This window comes from Pelecanus crispus, chromosome 3, assembly GCF_030463565.1.
Source record: "Pelecanus crispus isolate bPelCri1 chromosome 3, bPelCri1.pri, whole genome shotgun sequence".
Taxonomy (NCBI): domain Eukaryota; kingdom Metazoa; phylum Chordata; class Aves; order Pelecaniformes; family Pelecanidae; genus Pelecanus; species Pelecanus crispus.
Window position 1 is genome coordinate 57,399,944 of NC_134645.1, and position 25,282 is coordinate 57,425,225.

The 25,282-nt window shown below is 39.7% G+C and overlaps 1 protein-coding gene across 3 annotated transcripts in view; it reads left to right on the plus strand.

Moving 5' to 3' along the window:
- The window catches only part of GRM1 (glutamate metabotropic receptor 1), a 189,300-nt gene that overhangs the window by 18,247 nt on the left and 145,771 nt on the right, over positions 1–25,282 (plus strand). For all 3 annotated transcript variants that reach the window (XM_075706808.1, XM_075706809.1, XM_075706810.1), the window contains exon 2: positions 19,368–19,617. In XM_075706808.1, the coding sequence (XP_075562923.1) occupies positions 19,368–19,617 (250 nt within the window). The remainder of the gene's footprint in view (positions 1–19,367; positions 19,618–25,282) is intronic.

Genomic DNA, 25,282 nt, shown 5'->3' on the forward strand with positions numbered 1-25,282 from the left:
GATGAAGTCCAAGATCCTGTATGTGCAGCATTTTTAGTTCCCAAGAGTTTAAATTTGTGTATTTAGATGCATATGACTTTTTCAATGCCCAGTTTACTGAATTACCTAGATCATGTTGCATTAGTAACTTGTCTCCCTATCTTTCTGTCATTTACAAATGTTATTGGTAATGCTTTTGTATTTTTGTTTTTTCAGGTCACTGATTAATGTTAACTAGTAAAATCTAAGAACAGATCCTTATGGAACACAATAAAAAGACACCTGTTCAATGAGTGTTCCTTCATTGCAAGTATATGTTGAAACCTACTAGCCAGATTTTAATATATTTTATGTATGCAATACTGATTCTTATCATTTCAGGTTCATAGCCAAAATGTCATGAAAAATGAAGGTCAATGTCCTGTAGAAATCTAACTATATTACATTATTACTTTTAATAACCAAACTTGTAAATCCATTGATAAAAGATATTTTAGATAACTGAATTTGAAAGTTCTAGTTTCCACGTACACATAATGATTGGCACCTGTTATACTGCCCCATCCCCTTAATTTTTTTCCTACTCAAGTTCCATGTCAGCTCCTGAGTTACTTTGTCCAGAATGGATGTCAGGCTGACAGACCTGTAATTACTCAGGTTAACTCACTTACCCTTTTAAAGTATTGCACAACACTGCCTTTGTTGCAGTTCTCTGGCACTCTGCAGCTTCCTACAGCTATTGGAAATAATTTCTAGTAATTCAGAGAGCTCATCAGCAACTTCTGTCAGAAGTTATCTGAACACATCCATTTTAAAATGCCTGCCTTTTGGAACTGCCACTTGATTTCCTTCTGAATTGGGAAGGGAAATTATCATTCATCATCACCATCAACACCGTCATCATCTTCTGGTATGTATACATTATCTGCCTCTTTCACAAAATACAGAACATAAAAACTTATTGAATGTTTCTTCCTGTTCTGCAGAATCCCTTCTAGCACTGACCCATCATCATTACCCTTTATCGCTATCCTTTTCTTTTTTTCTTTTCTTTTCTGCAGTTCCCAGCTTCTAATGTTTCTCTGTTACCTTTTGGACTCCCATACCACTGACTGTAGCCAAATGGCATAGTTTCCTTTTTTCAAGGACAGGAAGGCCAGTTCAGATCTAAGCAAGGAACGTGGCTGGGAATGCTTACTGGGAGAAGCAGAAGAAAACACAGCTCTGCTGCCCAGTTTGTCTGTGCCGAGTCTGGTAGGCAGGGCTTGTTGGTGTCCTTAAGGGCAAGAGATGACATATGAGACAGTAGCTGCTGCTGTGGTGGGAGCAACAGCTCCCAAGAGTAGCTGTCAGGGGTCCTGGCCTCCACATCTTGGGAACTTCCAGGCACGACCAACCTGCTGCTCCAGAACTTTCACCCAGCGCTGCATCTCAGGGCCTCTCCTCCCTTCTGCTCATGCTTTTGACAAACTTTGAGTCAGCTCCAGTGACAGACCTCCCTGTGTAGCAGATGGCTGTTGCTGTGTGTGTTCAGAAGACGGCAGATCTCTGATGGTGTTACTCAGAAAGGTTGCCCAGTCAACATCTGGGCCACTTGAGTCATTTTTGTGCCTTTAGCTGTCCTACAGTTGAGTTTTGCATTGATGAAAACCATATTTTTTTTCTCAAGGATAGTAAGTACAGCAGATACCTCACGGGAAGTGTCTATTCCAAATGTAGCATTATGATGGATCTCAACTCTATGAGACAAGAAAGAAAAACAGTCATCTGTGATTAGATAAAATATTTTCACAGCACCCCATAAATAAGCGACAAAATAATTAATCCCCCTTCTGTTGTATATACATACATGAACATACAGAAGTGCTTTGGATGTTTTTTGTTGACATATTGTTTCATGTTCATTAGTCTCTGCTAATACGGACATCTGTTTAAAATAAAACATTATTTAGGAGGGGAGGAAAAAACCAAATAATCCACTCAAATGGTCAAGATGACAGTAGCTTGCAGAGATCTCAAGAAATGTTAAGGAAACCAGAAAGCTTTCTGCCTTTGACTTTCTTTAGATTTGCTAGATTAGAGTGCAGGCATCATGTAAGCAGAGCAGCAGTGCTTGTAAGAGAGCATTTATCAAGTGCTAACAAGAGGATGAAGGAAAATTGAAATGCTATTACAATCTTATTCTTCATTAAAAGTGAAGTACTAAATTTTCCACTAATTCGTTTTGACAGATGATATTCTGACAGAGTTGACACCTGTAACAAAATGTGACTAAAGTGGATGCAATTCAGGAAGTGATATTTTAAATTTTTTTTCCTAGCACTATGATGTCAGTAAAATAGATAATTCAGATTTGGATCTTTTTTTTTCTTAAATCCATTTATCTTTGACCATCAATACTTTTTGTTATAGGCAGATACATACCTACAAAAATAGCAAAACCATTACTTTTTATTGTAAGCAAAACGAAGTAAGTCTGATTAACATTGCCAAGGAAAACTGCAGCGTCTAACCTCTTTTCCAGGCAATATGTGAGGTGATATTTTAAAGCATGAGTTTGTTAACAGTCTTTTCTGTCTCAAGTTGGATTTTTTTCATTGGAAATGCAAACATTATTTTATTATAACTGTTGATGAGATTTAACAGAAGATGGAGTGCTATGGGGGGAACTCTTGCAAGTTACTTTCTTGTAAAACTTCAGTTATGGCTGTCTTTGGGACGTAAGGTTGAAAGAAAAGCTGGCAGTCATGTTCCAACAAGATATTTCAGAGGTATTTCACCAATGCATTTCAGATATAATTATTAGTCATGATGTTTGTTTGCTGCTTATTGAGACAGACTCTAATCTGCAGCTGAGAAGTGCCAAGTGAAACTCATCACAACAACAGGGTTTGAGTCCTAATAAAGGTCCTGCTGTTCCTGACCTTTTCTTCAGATGTTATGAAGATGCTTCTCTATCACTTACTGAGTGGAAGTGATTCCAGGGAAAGCATCAACCACAACTGCTTTTAGCAAGCAGTACAGGGCGAAAAGCTGCAAAGCCACTGCACTAGTTAAGAGGCCAATGAATGCCTCCACGAAGCGAGGCAATTCTCCCTGGCAGGTGTGTTAGCAGTATGCCGCCAAACATGGTCCCAGTGCCATTGAGAACTTGGCTGCTTAGTTGTCTTTCTGAGTGTGGTTTTTTGCCCATAACTGAATGAATGATTAATCTTAGGGAGCAGAGAACAGAGAGGACAAAAAGAATCATCAGATACAGTTCCTTTGGCTGCAAAGCACTATGCAATAAATTATTTCAGAAGGTTCCTGTATATTAATTCAGTTCACCTGTTTTTCCTTTTTAAATAATTGCAGTAAGCTGTCAGACGATGTCTTAAAAATACGATCTTTAAATATTATCTTTAAATAAGAAGTTAAATTTACCTCTAGCGATTTCCTTTTTTTTATCAGATCCTGTTTTGTTTGGTTTCTAATCTCTTAATTTTGTTTTTAGCATGTCTTATTGGTTTGATATGCCCTCTTTGTAAGCTAAGGAAGATGCAGTAAGACACTTTGGAAATACTGCCATTCTATATTGTAAGAATTCTCAGAGGCACAACCCTCAATTTTTTCAGCAATCATTTGCTTGAGCCTGTTTTTTAAAAATAAAATCAATAGAAATTCAGTCCAGATAATTTCATACTTTCTTTAAAGGGGGCCCATTTAAAAGTTTGGTTTTAAGTTAATAAGAGGTCAGAATTTCTCAAAAAAAACTGACCTAAGATTAGGGCAGGCAAACTACTTAGCTAAAAATTGAAATCTTTATGCAAAAATGCTATACCAATAGTCATCAGCCAAAATAAAGCCTTTTCAGGAGTCCGAAAAAAGAATACAATTATATACCTTTCACTTCATCTGACCTTTAGCAGACTTCAAAAGCTTATTGCAGGGCCATTTGTCTTTTCTGATTCCTTGGTAATCTTGCCTTGGCTGTTTCACTCACCAATAAGATGTACTTGATGGTCCTCCAGAGTTAGGTAATGATTTCTGGCTTTTTTATACCGCTCTTAGATTTTCCCACTCTGTACATTGAGGTTTTTTAAAATTAATTTATCTCAGAAGAGATAATTGGTTTATCTCCTAGGATCCCAAAAGCCTATGAGCATGCCTTGTCAACTGTGCATTTTTGCTTTTAAACATGTCCCCGCTGTACTGCTATAACTATCCTGGCAGCACAATCTCCTTGCCTCTGTGTGGACAGCGCGCACCCAAAGAATATGTAGAGAAATGTTGGAATGAAGAATGACAAAAGTTTGAAGACAAGTGTTGCTGATATTTATTAAAATCTCCAAACTTACACAACTTTCATCCCTTGGCCTTTCTCTGCCTCAAGTTGCAACAGCATTTTTAAAAATGTCAAAAATATAAACCCTAAGTGCCTAGTTTTACACTTGTGTATGCATGTAACTCCTGATTCAGTGAAACTCCCATCCTGAAAACAGAATAGATTTTGGCCCTCACAGTGTGATTTAGTGTGCTTTTCAACAGCATATAGATAGTCAAGTTATTAAAGCTGAAAATTGAGGTCTGCCTAAAGCGTATCCTTCTCATAATATGTTAATATGCATAACCATATGCTTTTCTGATTATATTAAAACCTGGGCAGATGTATATGATAAGATTGTAGTTCCTTGAAAATACCATAGCAATGTGGGAGATGTTTTTAAGTATAAAACTAATCTTAGACACAAAATCTCATACATATAAAATACAAAACCTAACTGTTGTTATGAAGGAGGGAGGACATAGAAAAGTCTAACAAATGTCCAAAAGATGTATATGTTGATACAAATTCTCTCCATGATTTTGAGGTTCTTTGTTGCCAAAGATTTTGCAGGAATGAGCTTGCTCACTGTTGTGCCAGTAATTCCTGTCATCAGGCTGACATTTCAAGAGCAGCCTTCTGCATTTATACTCACCCTCCCAGATGCATGAAAAACACAACCACACCCTCCTTGTATGGGGCTGCAGTGATGGTGGAAGAGAGGCCAGCGCATTAATAAAATAGAGTGAGGGCCAGACAGTCCTTGGCAGGCACCTTTCACTCTCTGTGCATATGGGAGAGTAACAGCTTGGAGTTGCTTTGTATTGCTCATGGAAGTTGTACATATTGCATACACAAGGGAGCTTCTTATCTCCTTATTCCTCTGGGTAAGCATCCTAGAGGGGTTTGAGCTGAATCCATAAAGGAAATATGCTGAAATCTGTGACAACAGTTTGTGTATGATTTTATTTATTGCTAGTAGTCTTTTCTCTCTCCCTTCCCCATTGACATTTTGTCTGTGCAACCAGGAAGTCTTGAGCTGGATCCTGCTGGCACCAAAGGAAATGAGCAGTGGCTAATTTCAATATTACCTTCTGAGGCTCCAAACAGTTTCAAAGGAGATAAAGAAAAATTTGCATTCAGACCGTATTTTAAATAAAAACACTGTTCACTATTTATTGAACAGGATGGTGAAAAATATAGCAGCATTTTAGAAACAGAGAAATCCTGCAGATAATAAAACAGCTAAACACTTTCTGTGTAGTCTAATTCCCCTAGCATGTAAATGGGATTTTCTCAGTCCCTGAGCATCTCTGCTCTCATGCAGTGCAGACTCACAGATGCCCTGAACTGCCCAATTTCAAGCAGCTGGGGTTTGTTTCTGTATACCACCACATACTTACAGAAACATCACTTGTTTAATCCAATCTAATCATAGATTCTAATAGGAGAGGGATCTTCAAAATAGCCTCTCTAAGGCAAATCTCATTTACTTAAAGGTGCCACATAGAATCACTACATCATGATCAACTTCTCAAATAAGCAAGTGCATGCAAACTGTACAAACAAACTATTCAGTTGCATGGAAAATAGTGCTAAGAAAGAAAACATTTAAAATGGATAAAAGTGCCATCCAAAGTGGTATGTGACTGGTATACCTCTTGGTTATGCCTTAAGAAGAATTGTTAGCTTCTTTCTACGTATGTATGGGAAGTGTCAAGGTTTTCTACATTTTCTTGGTGAAGTGTTGGTTCTGTACTAACAATCATCAAATCTAACTTAAATATCTTGCTTACTATGGAGGAGAGGGAGATTATGTGGGACTCATACAAAGGACTACCAGGTCTTCACATAAGTGCTGGAAGTGCTTTGTTGGAGAGAGAAAGAGTTTATGTGAGACCTCAGTGGTATACAAAATTTGCAGTGACCTCAGCACAGCTGATTTTTTTCTCTAAGAAGACCTATTCCTCTTCTCCGGCTATTTAACACTTTCATGAACCTTTTATGAGCTTGCTGTCATGAATAGTCCACTGTTTTATTTTGTTTTTTTAACACTTGGCCAACTTAACACCTATGCTTAATACCAATTTGTGCTTCTGAAGCTTAATGGCAATGCAGAAAAGAGAAAATGAACTTTTCAGGCCTTCTGAAAAAAAAAAGAAAAAGGAAATTAATTTGTCCAGTGTAACTAGAAACTGAAAATTTGTTTATATTTGGATCTCACATGTGTTTTGGTATCAGCATAAATTCAGTGGATTGTGTTTGGATTAGATACAAGAAGCAGATGATATCTGGCCTGAAAACATTCTACACGTCTGGAGGATTCAGTATCTTTTCACTGTATGTTGCTTACATCTTGTCACAGAACATTATGTTACTTCATACCGGAGGCATGTTAGTGATGCTAGGTTATACAATGCCAAGATGGAATTTGTAGTGTCTTGTGCTTTTGGATCATACTCCTGTGGTGCCCGGTCAGGACTTCAGGGACTGATTTTCTAATACTCACAGTTATAGAAGTACATCTGTTGAACTGCTGTAGTCCTCTTGGTCAAAAGTAGATCTTGTTGCCGGAGAGAAATATATGGAGTATTTTAGTGCACAGATCAGATCTACCACACTCAATGTCACAAGATCAAGAGCCACCCACGTAGTCATTTATTGATTCAGTCAAGGAAGAAACATAGAACACCCTGAAAAGCTCCATGGCTTCTCTACACCCTTGAAGGAGACCCTCATCAAAACCCTGGCACACGTGGGGTGCCTAGTCGCACAGCACTGGAGCAACTATACAGACTGGCTGAGGAGTGCCCTATAACATTCTCGCCCAGAAGATGATGACATCTGCACAGCTGCAGACAGATTTTTCCTCACTCCCACAGCTGTGAGATCAGAGCTAGCCATGTCGATGCCGCCCTTTGGCTGCTGTCGAGGCCAAAATCCTTGCTTCACTGCCAGCAAAATGCCGAAGCTGAGGCTGGTAGGCTACCCAAATCTGCCTTGCAGTCTGCCATCTCACAGCCTGCTTTGACAGCGGTTAATTACAATGTTCCTGGAGAGCTTGTACGCACCAAAGTGTATGAGCATAGCTGTCTTGCCCTCAGTAGCTGCTGTATTTGGATGCGCTTGATATATGCATGGCCTCGGCCTCTCTCCTCCCAGTTCCCACCTGCCACCCCACCATCCGGGGTCACTCACCTCCCTGTGCCCTCCCTCTCCCTCCCTTTCCCTCTCAACCTGAGTTCCCGTGTCCATAAACCGGCCGTGGCCTGGCACGGATGCCTGCCCCACCATCAGGCGCCTCTGAGAGCTAGGGCAGCCCGGCCGCTGGGGCGCCAGCTCCTGCCTTGCGGGGCCGGCAGCCCTGCCCTGCCCGCTCTGCCCGGCCTCCATGGCCTGTCACCGCTGCCCTCTCCGCCTGCCCGCTGCACTGGTGCCTGGTTTCTCCAAGTGCTTTGTCCCTCACAAGTGCAATTTGGGAAAAGACGAGGTGGTGGGAGCAGGCAGGGCTGTCTCCATCTTCCCTGGTGCTTGCAGGGGGCTGTGGTTAATCCGTGGGCCTTCAGCAGAGGGCTGTTCCCTTCCTCCAGCACGTCTTTCCAGGAGCGTTTATTTGAGGGCCGAGCACCTGAGGCCATGCTGGGATGACGTGCCTGGGTTCAGATTGTTTTGAACTGGGGACAAGAGGCTGCTGGGACCTTCTGGATGGCCGTACAACTTGTGAGCACCCAGGTGTCATTCCTCAGGGGCTGTCTGTAAGCCACAGGGCTGTGGGTGTGGAGAAAGCAAAATGTCTGGGAAACAAAACAATCTTTTTGCCTTTCTCCATGAATCGTCTTTCATTCTGTTTCTTAACCCAGCAAAGGGTCCTTTTCTGCCGCCAATGAGCCGTTTTACAAGTCAGCATAGCAGCATTTCATAGATCTCCGCAAGGACGCATGATGAGTGAAGGACCGCGCCAGGAGTGCGGCGAGGGCCTCTCACCCCGACGGCCTCCCCCATTTGCTCCAGAGAGCGCGGGAGGTGGCCTGGGAGCGCTCCTGGCTGCGGCTGCGGGTGCGGGAGGACTCAGGAGGTCCAGGGCATCGTCACCGGGGCATCACGGCCTGGCAAAGCCGCGCGGATGCAGAACCGGTCAGCGCTGAGGTCAAATAATGGCTGTTATCTGTCTTGTGAAATAGTTTTGTGACAGTTGTGACAGTTTTGTTCTTTTCGGGCTTGGCTAACTCAATATCTATGCTCAGTCCCTTGTTTGTGCTTCTGTAGCTTAATGGCAATTCAGAGGAGAGAAGATGAACTGTTCATTTTGCTCTTAATTCGCAAGCAGTGTTCTTAAGTGCTCTACAAAATCATGTTTTCAGGCTTATCACTTTGTCCTACTTGCATTTAGACAGTTTTTTCTGTCTCACAAGTCTGCCCTTCTAAAGTTCACTCTTTTATAGTACCTCTGTGGGAGCTATGCAAAGTAAACTAATAATTTGTTCTTTGCTTGTGGTAATCCAGCTTTTATATTCGTTTCCTGTACTAGCTCTGTCTGGATTCTCAGCATTAAGTCACCTTTTCATGTGCAGACACTACAGTAGCCTGTACTGAAAGGTACTTCAAATGTTGCACCAATCAGCATCAGCTATGCCTTTTAACATTGTGTAATTTGAACATTTATATTGTGTTAATCCTTGAGGTTATGAACTCAACTGGAAATGCCGGCATGAATATCTCACCTCAACTTTATCATTGGGAGAACCATTCAAAATTAGGACTTGATTTTTTTAAAAAAATTATTTCTGTCAGTCTCAAATCCTACAAACCCTTGCGCTATGTATTTAACTTCTCTGCTGTAAGTCTTTTAAAGCATCACTGTGAGTACTCAAGTCACCATCTGTGACAGAGTTAGTAGAACTGGGACTTCAGCTTAGGGGTGATTGGAAATATTTTGACTAAATGCTTTTTGAAGGGGGGGTGTTACTGAAAAAATATTTATAAAGTTAAATTAAATCTTTTTGAAAATGTTGATTCTGTAAAAATGAAAAGCTTCTGTTTAGATACGTTTTATTTTTGCTTATGCATTACAGTTCTCTTTTCCTAGACCTTGTTCTTAAATTATTAAAAATGTCTTTTTGTTTCTTATCTCTAGCTTTCAGACTCAGCATCTAAACCTTTCCGGCTTTCTTTCTTTCCGGCAGAATTGTTTAGTATGCTATTCTGGGTTTCTTCCAGCTATGCCGATATAATTGATTACAGATGATTGGCATAATAGTTAAAATCAAAAGTGGGCTGTAAGTGAGGGTAGACAGTTCAGATAATATTAGGAAATTATATTTATTTTCATCAAATTCTTTAATGGACATGTAAGGCAAAGTAGCCACTGTCTTTCTTAAACACGTTCAAATTAAAACATAATTCTTTCTAAAATCACATAATTTTCTTCTGAATAATAGGATTAAAATATCCAGGGATTTGGTAAGCATACATCAAAAAGTCTATCTGTCTTCTCATTTTCAACAAAACCCAGAAGTTTATTCCATTTAGATGGACAGTTTCTCTGGTGATGGATAAGCTATGATTAGGTATAGTTTTTTAGACAGAAGACTAAGATTTATTACTTAGGTGTTATTCCAAACCTCACATAATTCACATCTAGAGCTGTGGCTCACATAAACAGAAAGTATTGGTGTCTAAAACTCATATATAAGCCAAAATTGCCCTAAAGGCCATGAACATTTAGCTCTGGGGCTACAGTTCAGGTCAGTAGCTTTCTGGATATTTGTTTCAATGATGTGTGTTAACAGACAGTAAGGAATAAAATTTAGTAGTCCAGTTGGCCCTCTTAAAAACTAATAAAAAACTGATAATGTAGCCACTGAAATCAAGGACTTCAGTGGGAATAGTTCCAAGCACTAACTTCTCTTTAATGAGAAAATGAGTAAAAATACACTTCAAAAAGTAATCTCATTTCCAACATACTTTCTAGATACCTTCTAAAGCCATTGATAACATAGGTTATCAGGGAGTGTTCATAGTCTTGCTGACTCTTTATGGAGTACCTCATGATGTTTGGCCCTCTAAGTCCTAGCCCATGAAAACATGATTTGTGAGTATCAGATACAATAGGTTCACAAAAATAAAAATAACTATGTTTAACTCTCAAAATTGTGGGGGAAGGTCAGAAAGTATGATCTCTCTGTGCCCTCAGGTTCAGAAACCATATAAACAGTAGTAATATGTTTTAAAATTTCCATTCATTTCATTACATTCAAACCTTCATCCATAGTAGGGTACATGTGTGTGTGATTTTTGCTTGCTCAAAAGTGGCATCAATGTTTTAAATCTTGTGCTTGAAATGTGAGCTAAACTAAATGCGTAATTGCCAAAACATGAGCAGAACTGAGCATATACTTCATTCCTTCTTTTTGAAATGTCTGCTCATATTAAAAAAAAGAAAAGAGAATATAATTCTCCTACTTCGATGTCCCTTTTGGGTGTTATTTCTATAACTATATAACATATAAACCAATTTTACTAACTATAATATTCACAGCAAGCTTCGAAAAAACAATAGAGATTATTCATAGGAGAGTGTTGAAACTTTATTAAGTTTACTTTCTCCAGTCTCATCAAGAAACAAAACATCAGTGACCCATTGTTCAACCAATGCTAATCAGCAGAACTAACCAACAGTTAATATTAGGCATCACTAGATTGTTTTTAATACATTTTGAACAAAACTGGAAGCTACTTACTGGTAAGTCATGAACAGAAAGACTAAGTTCAGCAAGTAAATTCGTTACAAGTACTGTATATCAGCCAGGGCTGGAGCTGAAATAGTTCCATTGGAATATAAATGAATCTCTAAAGCTCCTTGTTAGACACATAATAAATAAGCACTGGGTGTAGACTTTCAATACATTTAGGAAAAAAATATTGGCATAAGACCACATTTTGGCATTTCTCTTATCAGGGAAGTGCAATTTAGCACTAATACCCTCATTACTTCAGGACTGACTTCACCTGCAGTTGTATTTCTGACAAGAATATCAATTAGTTTTCCAAGATGATGCATCTACTTCATTTAGGACGAAGGCTTAAATGTAACCACTGTACCCAGTAGCAGAGTTTTACTTATGCCTGGGTCTTCTTTACTGAGATAATACTTCACTATGGTGAGCTGTAACCTAGCATTTACTAAAATTATGCAGATTTTCTTACCTGAAATATAGTTTCATCTCTCTGAAAACTTGGACTATCATAGGAACACTGTATTGTTTTATGGCTATAACAATCACCTAACTCCACCCTTTCATCTTCTGTTTTTATTTTCTCCCTTGTGGTGGTGAGTTGACCCTGGCTGGATGCCAGGCACCTACCAAGCCACTCTGTCACTCCCCTCCTCGCTTGGACAAGGGAGAGAAAATATAACAAAAGGCTTGTGGGTCAAGATAAGGACAGGGACAGATCATTCCCATGGATTACCATCATGGGCAAAACAGACTCAGCTGGGCAAAATTAGTTTAATTTATTACCAATCAAATCAGAGTAGGATAATGAGAAATAAACCCCAAGTCTTAAAAACACCTTCCCCCCACCCCTCCCTTCTTCCTGGGCTCAACTTCACTCCCAATTTTCTCTACCTCATCCCCCCAAACAGCACAGGGGGATGGGGAATGGGGGTTGAGGTCAGTTCATCACACGTTGTCTCTGCCACACCTTCCTCCTCAAGGGAGGAGGAAGTCACACTCTTCCAGTGCTCCAGCATGGGGTCCCTCCCATGGGAGACAGTCCTCCGTGAACTTCTCCAATGTGGGTCCTTCCCACAGGCTGCAGTTCTTCACGAACTGCTCCAGCGTGGGTCCCTTCCATAGGGTGTAGTGCTTCAGGAGCAGACTGCTCCAGCGTGGGTCCCCCATAGGGTCACAAGTCCTGCCAGCAAACCTGTCCCAGCGTGGGCTCCTCTCTCTCCACAGGTCCACAGGTTCTGGAAGGAGCCTGCTCCAGTGCGGGCTTCCCACAGGGTCACAGCCTCCTTGGGGCACATCCACCTGCTCTGGTGTGGGGTCCTCCATGGACTGCAGGTGGATATCTGCTCCACCATGGATCTCCATGGGCTGCAGGGGGACAGCCTGCCTCACCATGGTCTGCACCATGGGCTGCAGGGCAATCTCTGCTCTGGTGTCTGGAGCACCTCCTCCCCCTCCTTCTTCACTGACCTTGGTGTGTGCAGAGTCATTCCTCTCACATATTCTCACTTCTCTCTCTGGCTGCTGTTGTTCTCACTGGTTTTTTTCCTCCCTTCTTAAATACGTTATCCCAGAAGTGCTGTGACCATTGCTGATGGGCTTGGCCTTGGCCAGTGGTGGGTCTGTCTTGGAGCTGGCTGGCATTGGCTCTGTTGGACGGGGGAAAGCTCCTAGCAGCTTCTCACAGAAGCTACCCTTGTAGCCCCCCCGCTACCAAAACCTTGCCATGCAAACCCAATACACTTGTATTCAGTTTTACTTGACTTTAGAAAATGAAAAGACTAGTCTGGTCTCAACAGCTCACTTTTTGCATTTCTAGAAGGACCTTAAGTTCTGAAGAAAATAGGCTGTAAGCACAGATGACTCCGTTCATTTAGGACATCCTTCTGGCTTTTGTCAGGCTAAAGTGCAGTTGCTTCGAAATCTGTGGTGAACCCAGAGAACTTTTCTAAGACAATTTGAAAGAATACAGAGTGTATACACTGCTATTTCAGTTTCTAATAATGAATTACCCTTTCCATAATAAAAGGACATTGAGGCCTCCACCCAACACAAAAACTCTCTAACACTGTCAAAGAATAATAATCAGGGAAAAGTAAGGGAAATGCTGACTTCCGCAGAGCCATGAGTTGGCCTGGGAGGCAAGCTGGTGGTGGTAAGGAGGTCTGTGATACCTATGGGTGGTAGCAGGTTAAAAGCAACTTTAGAACCAAGGAGCTGGGTGGCTGGACCTGATCTGAGCGACAGAGAGCAGTGGGCAATCCAGCTGGTCTCCAGGACAGGAATCCTGTAGTGAGAATCTGTGATGCTCAGCCTGTATTAAACTGTCCTTAGGGGTCAATGTTGGAAAGACTTGTTTATCTCTTCTTTAAAACCATTGCACTTGGAGAAATTAAAATAGCTACTTCAGCATTCTTTGTAAGCCTTTTTTTTTTTTTCTCGTTTATCTGCACACTACTTAGTATAAAATAAGAGGTAGAGTTTTCCTTTTAAGCTTTGCAGTTAGACTGTGATTTTAGGTCTAGTGAAGTTTTTTCTTTTGGTATTTTCTCCACTATTTTGTCCTGATTGATATCAGACAGAACTGGAGTCCACATCCATGCAGAATTCTTCTTATTGTAAAGTGGCCAGTCCTTTAGGGTTTGTGAAGTGCTCTCATAGCCTAACTCGCCTGCTTTGAAGTTGTCCCTTAAAAACACCTGAGGTGAGGTATACTCAGTGACGAAAGAAAATTATGTTGAGAAATCTATCTGAACTCTGAAAAGAAACTGTGTGGTAAAGGGCTTTAGGTGGCAAAGTCAACATTAAGTGAAGAGGGTTCATTGAAAAAGGAAACACAAATCCTATTTGGAATAACTGATAACTGGTAAAAAGCAGCCCCTCCTGACATCGCTGTGATTTTAGCCTTGAAAAAGATATTCTCAGGAAACATGGAATTGTTTGATCTTTGCCCCTTCCACAGTGACAGAGAAGTCTGGCAGAGGAGGGATGGTGTCAGTTCAATGGTCCTGGAAGCCGTGTGCCAACAGAGCTGCTTTCTATGACTGTAGTGTTTATGTTTGGGATATACCAAAATAACACACATGGGCAGATCCATTTCCACAACTTTTCATTTTTTGTCAGTCAGTCTGCTACATTCAGGAATAAATATAGACTTTGGCTTTTATTTGTAACTCTCCCAATCAAAGGTGCAGACAAATGGATGTAAATGGTTGAATTATTACAGTTTAGAAAGTGACTGCTTGTCATCTGAGACACATTAGCTGATTATGTATGTCTTCCCAACCTCTTACTAACATACTAGTTTAAATCCGATGGTTGAACTTTTTAATTTTAGTTTGCAATGGGCTAAGAGTATGCACATGTTTATTTAATATGATTCAATTGATAAGAAATACATTAAAATGAGATAATTCAATCATTTTTTTATTAACTGACCCTATTCAAAGATGCCCTTGTGGCGTAGGGAAACACAGGATGTTATAGGAGAGAAAACTGGCACTCTTTTTTGCCTTTTTCTTCATTTTTTCTGTTCACTGGTTGAAAACCTTCCAGTCTTCCCAAACTTGTATTTGCAACTGTACAGTTACTGTCGTATTTAATATTACCACTAGTTTTTACAAATTCATTATTGCAACATATCAGGAAGTAACTTAATAATCAGATCACGCCCTTGCTCTACTCTTCCCAAATAATCTGCCTTTGCAGTGGAGAAGCTTTTTCAGTACTTATTCCTTGCTGTTATGTCATGTAGTCCTCTTCTTCTCTTATTTTCTCTCTGCCAGAGAGCAGTTAATTAGCTGAGGAAAAAAGGTGTTTTATAGTGAATCAATACTGAACACTGAAACACATTTCATACCTCCAGCAATGTATCTACAAGCTTGGGGGAGGTGAACAAAAAAATCATAATGTTGAGAGAGGAAAGAAGAGGACAGGGAATAGTTTCTCCTGCCATATGACTTGCCTCTCTAGTACCCTGCAGTGAAGTTAGATTTTGTGGTTGTCTTATTGGAGCATTTCGTTTGCTATGTGTTTGCAGGGTATATGTTTTTTTTGTTTTCACCTTTCATCTAGATTGTTGTTACTGCTGCTGTTTAGAGCAATAAATGCAGCAAATAAGGCCCTAATAGCAAGGAATAGGTGATCTCACCTGATGGTATTGCTCGTGGCCCAGGTAGGTGAAGTATCTCTTGCTCCCTGCCTTTTGTTATTTAAGTGCGTTGGAGCATTCTTCCAGGCACAGCCCTCTGCTGTGGGGTTTTGTTGTTGGTTTTGTAGGTGTGTCTCTAAAGGGGTCTCTAAAAAGGAGTTGATATTTCCTATTGACACTGAAAGCAGCGTGAGAGAGAACAGTCTCAGTCTTCCTCTTCAGCATTATGGTTTTCTTTCTCTTTAAGAATTTTTTTTATTTTTTTATTTTTTTTTTTTTAGGTGCTAGCCTCTATTTCAAGTGGATGTTCTCTGCAGCACAAATAGGAACAGTTCATATTTCCTTATGCTGCCCCACAAATAATCCCTGTCCTTGAATGAAATCAGACATTCTTTTATGCGGGACACACTGTTTTGGTTATAAGCCCCCTGAAAACACAGCACTTTCTGTCATGTGGCTTGGGAAGACCCACACAGCTGCTGTGTGCATCCCTCAAGAAGATGAGCTCCAGGATTCTCATAAGCATCTGATTGCTGAGGCTACATTTCCGCTCCATTTCATAAATGAAAAATAAATGGTTCTCTTGACAAAGAGAATGGGGGTAAATTTGCCAAACAGCTATAATAAAAAGAAGACTATAAACCTTTTAGATGGAGCTCATGGGTTCTGCTCCCCACACTGCTCAAGTGTTAATAGAAGCAAATAGTGTCACTTCCAGCTTAGTTGTGACATGAATGTAATACTTATTATCTCATAGGAGGAATTTATGAGGCTAAATTTTTGGTACATTCTTCTTTTGTTTGTCTTCTGTTGATCAAGAAAACACCTTTGATTTTTACTACAGCATCTTAATGTTTTTGTTAAGATATTTAATGCATGGAATGCAATGGGTGAGAATAATTCCCACTACATGTAGCTCTCACCAGCACCTTCAGATATGCGGATCCCTCTCAGGAATGGCCTTATCTAGAATTTTTACAGTGCTGAAGCAAAGCTGTCGTTGGCACTGAGAAGTGCCATGAAAATCCTCTTAGTAAAATTGCAGCCACGATAGGGTTAGAATTTACGTTTGCATTGCTGTACAGAGTCTGCTTAAAGCATACAAGGAAAATATCTGGTTCTCTGAATAGGGTACAAGTTGAACAGAGCTAAAAAAAAAGAAAAAAATTGTTAAAAATTAGCAAGGTATTGTAGGTCTCAAAGTATGTTACTGGCTCAGCTAGTTTTGAGTGCAGGTCAGAACAAAAATCAGGTGTTTGTAGCTTCACAATAATAAATAGTCTGGCTTTTCACAGCTGATTCTGGTAACAAAAGGCAGTTGCAGATAAGACTGGATCTTTTCTTCAGTGGCTCTTTCAAAGGGCAAATAGTCCTCAGCCCATGGCCTGGTTGTAACTCTTCACTGATTACCATCTCGCACAGATTTCTTTCATTACACATTTCCCCTCTCAGCTGCTGCATGTGTGTGGATTGAAATGGATGTACCCAGCAAGCTGGTACAGATGGATATGTTTTTGGCTGTTGCGCAGAATTAATCAGTGTTTTCTATTCTATATATGCCCTCACGTTGTGCATACCCTGGTGGCTGAGTGCATTGAACATTTTATCTAACGTCTCTCACATGTTCATTTTCTCCCTGATCCTTTCCCCTGCAGTCTTGCTTTGGGAGCAGAGCAGACAGACTTTGAGAGGACCTCCTGGGTCATCAAGTCTCATTGCTGGCTGTTGCAGATATCTACATTACATAACGCTCTTGTGAGCTGAGCAAGTGCCAGTCTAACATCAGATTTCTTTCTTTGTACTGTTATTGGAAAGCCCTTACTTTCACGTAAGGGTTAGAAAGCTTTCATTTTCAGCTTCAGATTGTTTCTGCCTTGTTTTTTGCTTATTTCATCTTGTGTCAATGTTGTTCTTGATCTTAATTAGCTTTTTTCCTTCTAGGCTCTTTATCTCAGTTATTGAATTTATAAGCAACAATCTGACTTCTTAGCCTTATTTTGCTAGGCAGTTGTACTGTTAGTACAGGTATGACTATGTTTGAGGTAATTGTTATTCCATCAAAATTAAAGCTGGGACAAATCATTCCAAGTTGATTTAATATTTCATCTGTTGAAATCATTAACTTGAATTATACAGCAGAGTTAGTGCTGTGCTGATGTACGAGAAAATCCCATCCTACCTTAACATTTAGGTAGAAAACCTACTACATTTATTTTCTAATATGCATTGCCTAAACATCTAAGAAGATTCAGTTTAGTTGGCTCACCTTAGGTAAGACTTTAACAATAATCCTCCTAGTTTCAAATGAGTCAGTGTTGCATAAAGTTCCACATGAAATTGGGAAATATATCTTCATTTCTTTCCAAAGCATAAGGTGCTTGCTAATGGTAAGTCAGCAATGAGGCTGTCCTGCTTCAGTCTGGGACCTGAGGCAAGTCATAAAAGCAGTACGGCTCAAACCGCCCAGACTCAGGTCCTGGGGTAAATCCCTTGGTGTCTGCAGGTTATGGCCTATAAATATATGGAAATGTCTCCATCTGTGTCCTTCTCAGCATATGAAAAGCCCTATACGAGGCCACATCATTTACTGACGTGCGGGGTCACGGGATGGGGCTGCAGTGCTGAGCCCACGGTGGGGGCTGCTTGGTGGTGTGTCCCAACTGGGCACAGATCTTCCTCTCTTCTCCTGTCCCTGCAGCCAGGCAGGGCCATGGCATCACTCTCGCTCTGGAGTGTGTCTGGCTCACAGACAAAAAAGCAGACTGACCTGCTTGTTGTATCTGGCGTCGAGTCACAAATTGGAAAAGAGGCCATTCTGCTGTGCTGCAAATTCGTGAGAAACTAGGGCAGTTCGGTGCAAAAGGCTGTGGGACTTGAGTTTTGTGTTTGACACCAGACCTGGCAGGTTTGGCTGCATTCTAGTATGACTATGACTGTCATAGTGTGTCTGCACAGTGTGTCTGATCTGCTGCAAATGATCCATGTTTCTAGAAAAATGCACTTATTTTGGTTGGATTTATAAAGAATGCCTGAACTGTCTCTTGCTGAATTTTCTCTCTGGTAGCCTTTTGAATTGTGATTTTTTTAAATGGAGGAAGTTAGGTTGATTCAGAAGTCTTCCTCATTGGAATTTGTTATTTCAAACTGTCGCTTCAAATGGAGAAGATGGACCTCTTCAGTCACCCCTGGCTTGAAAAGGTCTGGGTCTAGAAGTGATCAGCATATCTGATGTTACTTCCTCAATAAATTAAGCAAACATTACGAATGTGGATAGCATAAAATTCGTGCTTCTCTTTTTGAACCATTTCTTGTTACTGTTAATAGACATTTTTTTGTAATCCATCTGCTCCTCTTGCCTGATGGATGCTCATGGCAGGCATAAAATATTAAAAGAAAACTTGAGATTTCACCTGTCTCCATAGCTGAAAGCAGTCTGAGTTTTGTAAAACTGTTGATTTGGATTCCAAAATGTATAAATGTATAAATAGAAAAATGAAGGGAACTTGAGAATAAGCTTTGATACAGTTTGGACCACAAAGTTCAAATATTTCTATATTAGGAAGAGTAATTTCCTAAGTTCTTACAGATAGAAAGTCTCCTATTCCAAGAGAAACATCAAGCCTAAATTTTAACTGTCAGTTAAGATTAGTGTAAGTGGCTTTCAAAAGTGGTAAATGGTCAGTCAGATTTGTGTAAGTGGCTTTCAAAATGCTACCAGACTAGCATGTTTGAAGTTTACATCTATCTTTCATTCACTTTTATGAACGTGGACTGCATGTGGTACGGAATAGCTTGGAATGAAATCCTTTTTTCTCTTTACTGTGACTGTTTTCCTGGACTAACGCAACTGTGATTTTTGCCATAGAAATGTTAAGAAAACTTTATCCTTACTGTCTGAGCTGTCTTTGTCCCCTTTTCTACCTATCCATCCCTTGTTTGCCTTTAATATCCACAGGTAAATCAATGTAAGAAAAGAAACTTGCAGTCTCCAGGTCACTTAGGACCTACTGATACGTGGATATCTTGTTGCTCCACTGAACTCCGAGTATGTTCACTTTGGTGGACCTCCTTTGCTCTTCCTTCTGCTAGTTGATTTTTTTTTGACGAAAACTATCCCTTTCCCATTACAGGCCCCTTAACTGGTTAAATGCGTGATATAATATCATATAATATCAACTTCTTTTTTTTTTTTTTTAAACAGGAAATTATGGGGAAAGTGGAATGGAAGCCTTCAAAGAGCTGGCTGCCCAAGAAGGTCTCTGCATTGCTCACTCTGACAAGATCTACAGCAATGCTGGGGAAAAGAGCTTTGATCGCCTGCTCCGAAAGCTGCGAGAAAGATTACCCAAGGCTAGAGTGGTGGTTTGCTTCTGTGAGGGAATGACAGTGAGGGGGATCCTCATCGCCATGAGGCGCTTGGGAGTGCTTGGGGAGTTCCTCCTAATTGGAAGGTAAGGTTCTCTGCCCATGCTCTCCCTCTTGTCCTGCAGGTGATGCTTTCATTTCAGAACAGTGCAACTCAGGCTGCCCATAATTTCCATATTTACTTGTCTAATGAATGAAAAGAAGTGGCTAGATGGTAGGGCAGATCTCAGGAAGGGGGTATGAAGATGTACGCCAGCTTAATCGGTGGTGTTAACTTTTGCTGAACTAAATGTTACTGTTTTATATGGACATATGACACTAGTGTTTTTGTGCTCCCACGCACTCTAGAGGAATGTTTCCTCCATAGACTTTATGCCCAAAGTAGGGAGCGAAGAATTCTGTTTTCAGAATGTGATCTGGAAGTGTGACATGCGACAAAATTTCACGTTTCACTAAGGATGTCTCCTGATAATTTGCAACCCCAAATTATTGAATGGTTTTGACTACTTGAACATTTTTCACAGTCTTATGATTACAACCTGGCATTCTCAGTTGTACACTTTGTTCTGATCTTTGCTGTTGAAAGCTAGGGCACTGATATTACACAGACTTGTTTGTTTTTTAAAACATCAAACTTGCTGATGTCCAAGTCAGTAAGTGTGTGTGCTTTTATATTACCAGAGTAACAGTGCAGGCATTTGTATTGGACAGGTGAAGACCATCTTAATCAAAATGAGAATGGTTGCTGTTTTCTTCTAGTTTATCAGTTCTTTGCAGATATTCACTAAAATATGGTCAACTATAGTTCTATCACATATGGTCTATCCACATTTCCATTTTTCTGATAGTTCTTATTTTGAGACTTCTTTGACTTCATTTTTGCAATGTCTTTATGTCTGGTTTTCTGTTTCAATTAATCTTGTTCAGATGATGATGGCTGACTGTTTCTGTCTTGTCTGTTAGATTGATAATATCTTTTCTAATCCTTCTATTTACTCTTTGTTTCTTTCTTATCTATTGTTTAAACACCATTCCTTCAAGGCCTTTGACAGTTGTCTCCTTACCTACTTAGCTTCTGTTGCCTTTTTATTCTGTTGTCATTTAGAACTATCAGATTTCTTTTTGTCCCTTTCTCTCCCTAAAGTTTTTCTGTCTATCATTGTTGTGACTGGGATGCTCTCCTTTATCCCTGTGCTGTAATGTTGGTCTTTCCCTGGCTGCATCGCTCCTCATACCACACGATTATGATTTTTATAAGCTAATCTGACCCAAGTAATCATCTGAAAGCAATCAATGGCGCTCCTTTCATCGTTTATTTTTGTTGCAGTCTTTGCAATCTATTTGCAGCAGAGACTGTATCTCTAGAAGGGTGTGTAGATAAGATATAGCACATTTGGAAAGCCATCAGAATTAAAATGAAACAAATAAATAGTAAGGTGGTATTGAAAATGGTATTATGTTTTAGATTTGTTCATGTGCTTTTCGTCTGCATCATTCAATATGCATACTTTGAAATGAATAATGGAATGCTTCAGGACTGATATGTTTTAAGTACATTTTTTCAGTGAACTGAAGAAACTAACTATGATAAAATCAGTCTGAGTGACAGCATCCCTGGTCATTTTGTAAATGCCCTGCAGCTTTAGGCAATGCTGTGTTTTCTTCATGTATTGTTGTCCCTCTGTAGTGGTGTCTTGTTCACCTGATTTTGGTGGTCTCTCTTGATGCTTTCCATAGAGAGCCAAAGGAAATGGGTGTCCTACATTAAGCACCAAAGCTAGGTACTTTGGTGGTACAAACCTTAACTTTCCTGCTAGGCCATTTACTTGATCCCCTACTCCATGGGTATGTGGTACATTTTAACTTGAAATTTTGCCTTTACCAAGCATTATGCTAGTCTATTTAGTTCAATTGTTTGTCTCAGAACCTGCCCAACAGCATTACTCTGAACTTTTTGTAAGAACGTCTCACCTATTAAATGCTAATAATGGAATTTCTTTGGAAATTACAATGCATTTTTCAGGTACCCTTCTTTTATGCTGGTAATTGAGTATGGGAGACTCCTCTTTAGGGCTGGGTGGGTTGTTCTGATTGTAAAACAGGCTGGCTATTGCTTTGTATAGTCTGGATTGTGCCCAACAGCTGGCTGAAATAAAAAGTATTATAGGGCTTGCACATGTTTTATGTGTGCTTACAGAACTAAAAGAAAAGAATTTTCTTTGAATTGTCCTAATTAAGTGATTTTAAAAAATGGCAAATCTAGCAGACTTATTCACAAGTAAGTTGCAGCAAAACTGCAGTGCTATGAATTTGGTCATCTATATACAAACAGGAACCAAGGCACGCATTAACATTGCTCTGACATGCTGTTTAGTCTTTTTTATTCAAGTACCCAGCTAAGCAAAAAACCAAAAGCCTTTTAAGAACATTTTTTTAATTGAGGGAAGTGGGAGTGAATGTGAAATCAAGATTTTTTGCAATAATGAGCTAAACAAAGCCTTGAATTTACCCACAGGTTTATTATCAGCCACACTGTATCAAACCCTTAATCTGCTCTGACTCACTGTAAAGAGGAAGCCTTTACAAAGGGACACCTGGCTAAATAGCTCTCTTCCTGCTCTGTCTTCAGTATTGCTATTGATCAAAGCAGACAGGAACAGCTTAGTTTAACTAAATTCAAGGTATCAGAAAGAGCTGGGAACTAAATTTGACTTCAGTTTAATCTGGGAATGATACATTGGAAATTACAGGGGATTACACTGAGGCAGGACTGGGTCATCAGATAATAGGGACTTTTCGGGGATGGGTTGACTCTTCTCAGGCACAGATTTAGGACCCTATTTGTGCTGTATCTAAGCAAGTCTTCCCAAATTCAGATTGGAGATCTAACTAGAACTTCAGTCTCCTTTGCTACTGGAAGTGGGAGTCTGTTGTATTAGTGAGAAGAAAGGTAATTCCTACTTCTGAATCTGGAGGCAAGCTGGGATCAAGACAGGACAGAAGAGGTTACAATCCTGCCTGAGGGAGAATGGAGGATGTTCTGAAATCAATCCAGTGTCCAAATGTGGTGGAGAGTTCAGCGAGAAAATTTATTAAGCTATGAAATTACGGATGATAAAGCTTTAAAAAGTGGCTGATAATCAAAGGGAAAGGAGAAGGCAAAACTCGATCATGGCTTTGTATAAAACCAATGATTGGAATAGTGTTGGAATAACTAAAGGCAAAAATTACGCTAAGAAAAGAAACTGTACTCTTAAGGGAATTCAGGTGATAGGTCTTTTAGCAGAAATTAGTTTTGGTGTGAAGAGACTTTGTACAAAGATACTCAACATCATGTGTCTAATCATGTTTATGCAGGCCACTGGTTTTATATTACTTAATAAGCATCAATTAGGTTTTGTGAGAATCTTGCAAGATGGATGAATCTCCTGCATATCCCCTGGGATGATGCATCAAGACGAGGCATGTAACTGACTTTCCAGCATCTGTGCGGGTAATGCAAAGCAAACGAAAGATGTAAATGAATCCCCAATTTTAAGAGTTACACTGAGATCATTGGAGAAGAGACATGTTAGGTAAATAGTTGGAAATGAAAATGCTCTTCTGCAATTTGGCGGTCTCTCAAACTCCTACACACAATGGTTTGTGTAAACGTATGAGGAACTTTAGGAAGGAAGGGATATATTAGTGCACATGTTGGTTTTCAATATAACACTTGGTAATGGACTATGTGCTGCTTTACTTTATATAGACTTTCCTATGTTTTGTGGTCTTCATTAATATCGCTGTATGGGCTGTTGTAGAACTATAAATTTTAAGTGTTGGTAAGATGACCTCTTCTGAAAGTTTGGACACTTGGCAGTGAAGATACAGTTGGATTCTCTGCTGTGAACCTGGTGCATGACAGAGGACAAGTCAGTTCTTTTTCTATATCTAATAAATCCCTTTTAGCATAGGGTGACAAAGCTTTCAGGATGCACAGTGTGATGAAATTTTTCCTGACTGCCCTCCCTTCACAAGCTAATATTAATAATGGTGGTTTTGTTACTTAACTTCACACTTTCTAAAAAAAATTACAGGGCATCATCTGACATTGCTGGATATGTGGAATCTGATTTCATCCAGGATTCACTGCTGACACTCCAAATTAGTGGAAGACTGTGTATTTACATAAATATTTAGATGTAATCAGAGGTTTAGCTGGGTTTGGATTCAAATTGCCAGATTAAAATTCAGGCAGATTCTGTGAAATGCTGAAATCATTCATGATCAATGTTCAAATACTTTTAAAATCTAACTGAAGTTGGTAGTTAAGCAAAATACTGTCAATGAAGATAGTCCCACCTGGCAACACCAGCTCATTTTCTGAACATTATCAAGGTTAGTAATAGGATCCATGGCTAATTTTAAAGTCTGGAACCTAAGCACTTGTCAGTCTTGACAAATTTGTGTTCCTTATTCATTCATGGTTCAATCTGTAGTTGCAGTCTAGCACCTGTTAACCATGATGAGAATTTGTAATTGGTGTGCTTGAAAACAGCATTACATGATACAAGACGACTATGAACAAGCATGTTTTATTTACCCTCTAATGTAAAATAACATCAGTCCATGTTACAATGGGATTACATGTCAAGTGCCAATTACATAGGCATATATTAGAGCAGAACTGCATTTGATTTGAGTTTCTCTGTAGTTTGCTTTTAGAGCTTACCAATAGCCATTCCATGGCTGTTGCTTGTTGATAGTGATGATAAATGAGATGTAAGATTAAGGTTTACTTAGCTGGGATTTTAGAGAGCACTTCTGTGCTGATGTTAACAACAGGAACAATGTTAACTTACTCAGAGACAGACAAGAAAATACAAGAAATGTACCTATTGTTTTTGATGGTAAAATGGGATTTAAGTATTACAGTGGGAAATGTTAATTTTCTTTTTGGTTGGTTTTTTTTTGGGGGGGGGGGTGTCTTTGTCTTTTCACTTCCCTCCCCCTTCTATGTGACATGAGCTAAACTAGGTTTTGGATATGATCAAACCTCTCTCTTTCATATGGGCATCCAGGATTAGTTTCAAAAGCATGCATTAACCCGTAGATATTTCTGTGGATACACTCAGTGTTTTTAATGAGGATGACATTTTCAAAAGTTGTAGGTGAGATACTGGTGTTTTTGAAATGTTACTCAATTTTATTAATCCCCCCCTTTTTTGTAACTCAAAATGAGATAGTTTCTGCTTTATTCAATAAAAATAGGTACAAAATAGTAAATTTCAGCCATGGTCTCTCTATGTTATTCCTAGTTCTTTACAGAAGACTTTAACACCTAATTTCCAGTATGGTGCTTGCTAAAGTGAATACACTTTAGAGGAAACAGATCACATCACTAACAAGTATGAGACTCTGTTCCAGCAGTCCACGTGAATTCCTGCCCCAGATTTTCAAAGAGAGGTTTCATACTGACAAACATGAAATACTAGGTCTCCAATAGCTTAAAGACATAGGAAAAAGCCCAAACCCTTCATCAAAATCTTTCTGGGCTGACTTTCCCATATGATTTTTAGAATTGTCTGTCCTTACATGCCTAGGTATCCAAAGACTTCCTGAAAAGATCAAGTTTATAGGGATTTAAAGTTGTAGGCCACTCAGATGTGAAATGGTATGTACTTGAGTGCTTGCAGACTATCTATGGTGAGAAATAATTCACGGAAGATAGTATTTAGATTAGATGCAGCTTTGAGTATCTTTTGTTCT